Source organism: Colobus angolensis, unplaced genomic scaffold (genome assembly GCF_000951035.1).
Source record: "Colobus angolensis palliatus isolate OR3802 unplaced genomic scaffold, Cang.pa_1.0 Scaffold26, whole genome shotgun sequence".
NCBI classification, from domain to species: Eukaryota; Metazoa; Chordata; class Mammalia; order Primates; family Cercopithecidae; genus Colobus; species Colobus angolensis.
In genome coordinates this window covers 15638519-15646623 of record NW_012115821.1, presented here as the reverse complement: position 1 = coordinate 15646623, position 8105 = coordinate 15638519, and the positions used below count along the sequence as shown (strand labels likewise).

The window sequence follows — 8105 nt, the reverse complement described above, 5'->3', positions numbered from 1 at the left end:
TGAATGAATATATATATACATATACACATATGGTCCTGTGATATAAATGACACTGGAAAAGCAATTTTTGTTTGAAAGAATGAAGGACAGGTACAACGGCTCAAGCCTGTAATTCCAGCACTTTGAGAGGCCAAGGTGGGCGGATCACTTGAGGTCAGGAGTTCGAGACCAGCCTGGCCAACATGGTGAAACCCCATCTCTACTAAAAATACAAAAATTAGCCAGGTGCAGTGGCGGGTGCCTATCATCCCAGCTACTCAGGAGGCTGAGGCAGGAGAATTGCTTGAACCCAGGAGGTGGAGGTTGCAGTGAGCTGAGATTGGGACATTGTATTATAGCCTGGGAGGTAAGAGCAAATTCTGTCTCAAAAAAAAAAAAAGATCAACATTTTCCTTCTCAGTTAAGTTCATCAGAACCTTGGTTCTCTGAAGAGAAAAGTTGACAACTGATGTGTATGATGTGGGCAAAAAGAAAATTGCAAAAATGAAGGCTTGTTTTAGGCCCCATTATGAAAGCAGGTGTGCTTGGTGGAGTTGGGGTAAATTTGCTCCATTCAATGCTAAGTGCCAGACTCTTCTCACAGTTTGGAAATGCTTAGGAACTGAAGTGAAAATATCCACAACTTTGCAACTAGGTTCTAGCTTTCTGGTGGAAATATTTGGGAATGTCAATCCAGCGGTCTTAAAGGGGAGAGACCAGAAGACGAGAGGTTCTCACTTGTAAGTGGGAGCTAAATCTTGGGTTCACATGGGCATAAATATAGGAACAACAAACACTGGGGACTCTAAAAGGCAAGAGGGAGTGAGAGGGGCAAGGGCTGAAACTTCGTATCGAGTACTATGTTCACTATCTGGGTGATGGGATCAATAGAAGCCCATTCTCAGCACCATGCAGTATATCCTTGTAACAAACCTGCACATATACCCCCTGAATCTAAAACAAAAATGGGAACTGAATTAAAAACTTTGGATTAGAATTTTGACTTGGGATAGTGGAAGCACATTCAATATTATTAGATCATTTTAAATTTGGGAGAAAAGAAACCCATAGGTCTCCCACCCCTATCCCTACTACCTCCCAAACACACACAAACACAAAAACAAAACCCAACCAAATCTTGGCTAGAGGGAATAAAATGTATATTTAAGAAGACTGAAAAACAGGATAAAGCACAAAATAACCAAGTTAAAGGCTTTTTGGTGTGGTAGTTGTGGAAATAATGTGTTAAGAATTTTCTGGCCGGGCGCGGTGGCTCAAGCCTGTAATCCCAGCACTTTGGGAGGCCGAGACGGGTGGATCACGAGGTCAGGAGATCGAGACCATCCTGGCTAACACGGTGAAACCCCGTCTCTACTAAAAAATACAAAAAACTAGCCGGGCGAGGTGGCAGGCGCCTGTAGTCCCAGCTACACGGGAGGCTGAGGCAGGAGAATGGCAGGAATCCGGGAGGCGGAGCTTGCAGTGAGCTGAGATCCGGCCACTGCACTCCAGCCTGGGCGACAGAGCGAGACTCCGTCTCAAAAAAAAAAAAAAAAAAAAGAATTTTCTTTTGGGGATTGTTTTAATGTACAGCATTTGGGATAATCAGATTTTTACACTGTTTCTACTTCTATCAATCTTCTAGCCAAGGTGGGCTGAGACTGTCTGGGCAACCTTTTAAAAATACAACTCAGCTGGGCACAGTGGCTCACTCCTGTAATCCCAGCACTTTGGGAGGCCGAGGTGGACGGATCACTTGAGGTCAGGAATTCAAGAACAGCCTGGCCAACGTGGTGAAACCCCATCTCTCCTAAAAATGCAAAAATTAGCCAAGAATGGTGGTGGGTGCCTGTAATCCCAGCTACTCGGAAGGCTGAGGCACGAGAACTGCTTGAACCCGGGAGGTGGAGGTTGCAGTGAGCCAAGATCGTGCCACTGCATTCCATCCTGGGCAACAGAGCAAGACAATGTCTCAAAAAACAAACAAACAAAAAAGTCATCTATGAATGTTCACTGATAATTTCTCTTATTGGTCTCAGCTCCTTCCTGCCCTCAAACTACTGTGCTTTTTTTCTGACCCAAGACTTTATTCACGATGACTTTTTTTTTTTTTTTTGAGACAGGGTCTTGCTCTGTCGCCCAGGCTGGAGTGCAGTGGCACAAACTCGGCTCACTGCAAACTCCGCCTCCCGGGGACTACAGGCGCCCGCCACCACGCCCGGCTAATTTTTTTTGTATTTTTTAGTAGAGACAGGGTTTTGCAATGTTGGTCAGGATGGTGTCTCGATCTCCTGACCTCATGATCTGCCTCCCTCAGCCTCCCAAAAGTGCTGGGATTACAGGCGTGACCCCGGCCATTCACAATGACTTTTACAACTCTACTGGGGGGAAAAAAAACCCACAAGCCTCCCACCCCAACTATCTTTGTTCTCAAACATCTATCTGCCTGCAATAAAAACTAGAGTTTATCTTTATGCCCTAGGCACATCTAACCAGAGAGTTCTCAGTCCTTGACTGATGTACAGAAAGATAATAGGCTTACACCCTGTGGAGCAGTGCATTTTCCTATTTCTCATTGGGCTTCCTAGAAAGAACGTTCAAGGAGCTTGGTGTCAGATACTAGAAGTCCACAGGTGCTTTCTGAAAATAAGCAAGAAACAGAATGCAGCTTTCTAGCAATCAGTAACTCCCTAGTCCCACAGACACACGTCTTCAAGCAACAGACTTGATAGGCCTCATTACTCCCACTGTACCATGCACTGGCTGGATCCACAGCATCCCTGATAATGGGTTATAACATGTATTCACTGATTTCAAGTAATATTTCCATGCCTGCTCAGTCTAGGCTAAACGGATGTCCCTTGAATTATCAAAACTTTATTAAGAACCCTTCAATCTGGTTTTGGCTTTCATTCTAAGGGTTGGCTAGATACTGAAGATGAAATACAATCAAAATGCAGAGTCTCTCTCCCAATGGTTATCTCAACACAGAAATTTAAACACACACACACACACACACACACACAATTTCTACTGGCTATACATACAAATAGCTTGGTGAGCTAAATGAATTTTGAACTCTCATATAATTCAAATTCATCTTTCTCTTTAAACAAACATTCATTCATTGTTTAAAGAGACCCATTGTTTAAAAACACCCAGTATGTGCCAGGTCCCCATAATAGAATCTAAGGTTGACAAAACACAGTCCCCCCATCAAAATAACATGGTATAATGGAATATACTGACAGACAAATGAAGAATTGCAACTCACTATATTAAGTGCTCCAAGGGAGATACGCACAGTTGCTATGATAGCAGAAGAGGAACCATTGGTATCCACTTGGGAATAAAAGCCAGGAAATGGGTATCTATAGGTCAAAGCTAAATATGCAACCAATAGAAGATAGGTTGTTATTTAAAAAAAAACTGGTTTCAAAATGCCAGTCTGTGGATGGGTCCCAATCCACAATAAAGAAGTTAAATGCATTCAGCTGAAGACTGTTTTTCTGAGATTAAATCCTTCTAACATCTTATTAAGATCATCCTTTATTTTCTGAAATCAAAGTGAGAGATGTTAACTATTCTGCATTTGTTTTTCAAAGTCATGATCAGACAAAATAAATAGCTGGCAACCCTATATTGGTTTCCAGAATTCTTTGTGAATATGTACTGATCCTTAACATTACAAAATATGAATGAATATATATATACATATACACATATGGTCCTGTGATATAAATGACACTGGAAAAGCAATTTTTGTTTGAAAGAATGAAGGACAGGTACAACGGCTCAAGCCTGTAATTCCAGCACTTTGAGAGGCCAAGGTGGGCGGATCACTTGAGCTCAGGAGTTTGAGACCATCCTGGCCCAACATGGTGAAACCCTGTCTCTACTAAAAAAGTACAAAAGTTAGCTGGGCGTGGTGGTGCACGCCTGCAGTTCTAGCTACTTGGGAGGCTGAGGCACGAGAATTGCTTGAACCTGGGAAGCCATAGGTTGCAGTGAGCCAGCCTGGGTGACAAAGCAAGACTCCACCTCAGAAAAAAGAACATGACCCTAGATAGGGAAGAAATTGTAAGAGGAGGCTCCACATCAAATGAATTAGGGATAGGGGAGGAGGATGAGACTGCTTAAAGGGAGTAACTACTTACCACGCCCCGATTGTTCTTCAGTTCACCATGACAACACAAGACTCGAGAGCTGTCGATCAGGGAGTCTTTCTGGCCTTCTTCCAAGTAAAGAAGCCGCTCTTTATAATAGCGGCATTCAGATTCGCCAGTCTTGGTGTTGATTTCTGCCACAATTCCCTGAATGATATTTATCTATGGAAACAAAGAGGAAAATTAAGTATGGAGGAAAGCAGCAAACTATTCCTACCAAGTCTTAGGGGCTCAGCCTAGAAGGACACCAGGACACACCTGGATCTAATTCTGTTATCTAAGTTGCTACTTTGGGAAAAGAGGAAAAAAAAACCATAAATACTTTTAGTATACTGCATCTATCTATCCATCTGTACACATACACACACATTTATTTGTACACATAAAGATATTTATATTATACATAAAACTAATATTGATGAATAATTTTATCTGGGAGGAAGGGATACCTATTGAGCTCCAGGCTGCACATTTCTTAAAACATGCTCACAATGTTGAAAATGTAGCCATATAAAAAAATTGGCTAAGGAGAGAAAACAAAACAGAATGTAAGAGTCCAAAAGAGGGACTGTCTTTGAGGATGTGACACAATTAATAGCTTCAACGTCTCTCTATATGTACTCAATCTAATGTACGAACAATATTTGCAAATTCGGTTTGAACAAATGGTTTGAATTTTTTTTTTTTTTTTTTCTGATATGGAGTTTCCCTCTTGTCGCCCAGGCTGGAGTGAGATAGCACAATCTCGGCTGACTGCAACCTCTGCCTCCCAGGTTCAAGCGATTCTTCTGCCTCAGCCTCCTGAGTAGCTGGGATTACAGGTGTCTGCCACAACATCCAACTAATTTTTGTACTTTTTGTTTGTTTTGAGATGGAGTCTCACTCTGTCGCCAGGCTGGAGTGCAGTGGCGTGATCTCAGGTCACTGCAACCTCCGCCTCCTGGGTTCAAGTGATTCTCCTGACTCAGCCTCCTGAGTAGCTGGGACTATAAGCACCACCACGCTCAGCTAATTTTTTGTATTTTTAGTAGAGACAGGGTTTCACCATGTTGACCAGGATGGTCTCAATCTCTTGACCTTGTGATCTGCCTGCCTCGGCCTCCCAAAGTGCTGGGATTACAAGCACGAGCCACCGCGCCTGGCCAATTTTTGTATTTTTAGTAGAAATGGGTTTTACCATGTTGCCCAGGCTGGTCTCGAACTCCTGAATTCAAGTGATCCACCCACCTCTGCCTTCCAAGGTGCTGGGATTACAAGTGTGAGCCACTGCGCCTGGCCTGGATATCTTTTTCAATGATATAATATAAACGTTTATAAAGAACAGAGAAAAAATAATGGGAAAAAAGACACCAGTATAACGATGGGGATAGTCTGTATAAATACACTCACATCCAGGGTCTAGAGCACATGTGAGTAAGTTTGGGCAGAAGATTCCAAAGTGATGGTGGATGCAATGTTGTCAATACAAAAACAAGAGTACCGCCTGAGATGTGGTCAGTGGATATTTATTCTGATGTGTTGGTCATTCTGTCATATGAATATATCTAAACGTTATAAAACGCTAGAAAAGGGATGAGAAATTAGTTGAGCACCAGGCCGGGCGCGGTGGCTCATGTCTGTGATCCCAGCACTTTGGGAAGCCAGGACAGGCAGATCACTTGAGGTCAGGAGTTCCACACCAGCCTGGCCAACATGGTGAATGCTGTCTTTACTAAAAATACCATAAAAAATTAGCCAGGCGAGGTGGTGCCCACCTGTAATTCCAGCTACTTGGGAGGCTGAGGTGTGAAAATCGCTTGAACCTGGGAGGCAGAGGTTGCAGTGAGCCGAGATCACCCCACCGCACTAGAGCCTGGGCGACAGAGCAAGACTCCCCGTCTCAAAAAAATAAAAAACTCCATGACACCAATCAGAGGCAAAATAATGATTTCCTTAGCAGGATTCTCTGTCTCCTAAAAGTGAAAAGACCTACAGTCCCATCGTTCTTGTGGTGGTAACTGAAAAGTACTTAACAGATGGAAAATGTTGATAAGTCTTCTTCTTCGTCACATTTACTTAAAAGAAAAGTCAATCTCTGAAAAGCAAGGTTCCAAAAGAGGCCTTTGCTCAGTCAGAAGTTATCATGTCTTAAAATAGTAATAAATTCTATCTAGGATTGTTAAGTAATTATTTTTCTTTTTTTCTTTCATTGAGACAGGGTCTCATTCTGTCGCCCAGGCTGGAGTGCCGTGGCGCCATCTCAGCTCACTGCAACCCTTGCTTCTTGGGCTGAAGTGATCCTCCCACCTCAGCCTCCTGATAGCTGGGACCACAGGTGTATGCCACCATGCCTGGCTAATTTTTGCATTTTTCATGGAGATGGGGTTTTGCTATGTTGCCTAGGCTGGTCTCTGACTCCTGGACTCAAGCAATCTGCCTGCCTTGGCCTCCCAAAATGCTAGGATTACAGGCATGAGCCACTACGTCTGGCCAAGTGATTATTTTTTCATATGCCAGTAAAATGATATTGTCTGCCAAAAGCAACTGGGTAAAAACTGTTACTCAGTTATAACTTTTGTACTTCCACACAAGTTTGACAGAAGATCTTACAGCTTTCAGCTGAAGTTTGGTGAATATATCCTATGGAGAGAGCATAATCTGTACATTTCTGTAGCTATTAAGAGTTTCAAATATTTTTCTTTTTTTTTTTTTTGAGACAGAGTCTTGCTCTTGTCACCCAGGCTGGAGTGCAATGGTACGATCTTGACTCACTGCAACCTCTGCCTCCTGGATTCAAGTGATACTCTTGCCTCAGCCTCCTGAGTAGCTGGGACTACAAGCACCTGCCACCACACCCAGCTAAATTTTGTATTTTTAGTAGAGACAGGCTTTCACCATGTCGGCCAGGCTGGTCTCAAACTCCTGACCGCATGATCCACCTGACTTGGCCTCCCAAAGTGCTGGGATTACAGGCATGAGTCACCGCGCCTGGCCAAAAGTTTCAAAGATTTCTTTATTCTTTTCTCTATTTCTCAAATTGTGGTGGTAGCACTCACTACTTTGATTTAAAAAAAAATCCTTATTTTAAAAAATATAGGCTCTTTAGTGTTACAGAAGAAGCTTTTTGGCCTTTGACGTCAACCTAATATTAAATATAAATTCTATAAAAGTAATTTGAGTTTTATTAACATAAAACAATAAATAGCAGAACACTTTGGTATACTTTGTTTCTTTTTTCCTTTCTTGGTTTTCAAAAATGACTGATTTTCACTTTCAAGACAAAATAATTTCACAAAATATACTAAAGCCATGACTCATCCTTCAAATTAATTTAATGTTTACTGAGAACCTGTTCCATGTTAGAGTAAGTGGTAGCATTAACAGAAATGAGAGGATTCCTGCCTTCAAAAAACTTAAAATAAATGGGAGGTATCTGAGCAACTGTGTTATGTCTACTTTATCTTTTTACCTTTCCATATTTTACAATATGTAATGAAATCCATGCTTTTTCCTTACTATTAAAGACCTCAGCATTAGTCACTGTGACTTATCAGTTAACTGTTACCAGGTGTACCTGGACAGCTGGAATTAATCAGCACTTGAGTCAATTTTCTGAGTTGCCTGCAAGTATCCAGGAAACCAGAAAGAAGATGCACTACAGTCATAAATATGTGTTCATTTCCTAATTTAACTCAGGAACTGAACAGCTGGCATATCACATGAAGATTAATAAACTCAAATGCCATGGCGGTTCCTTATGCAGCTATGATTAGTTTCAAATACTGCTTCTTTTGCTGGTGTTTGAAAAACAGAGACAAAACAATGGAAACAATCAGTGTTCTCATTCCATGTTCTATGTATACATTTATAATAGTAACTGTGGGTCTGCTTTCATTTATTAAAAATAATGTTTTGTATTTCTATCTACCTGAATATCATGAGGGTCTTATCTCTCTGCATTGGTTTTTTTTTTTTTTTTTT

General features: G+C 41.7%; 1 protein-coding gene across 5 annotated transcripts in view; it reads right to left on the bottom strand.

Annotated features, from left to right (window-relative positions):
- ARHGEF3 (Rho guanine nucleotide exchange factor (GEF) 3) overlaps positions 1–8105 on the bottom strand; it is a 345766-nt gene that overhangs the window by 5898 nt on the left and 331763 nt on the right. For all 5 annotated transcript variants that reach the window (XM_011947258.1, XM_011947259.1, XM_011947261.1 and 2 more), the window contains one exon: positions 4137–4307. In XM_011947258.1, coding sequence (XP_011802648.1) covers positions 4137–4307 — 171 coding nt within the window. The remainder of the gene's footprint in view (positions 1–4136; positions 4308–8105) is intronic.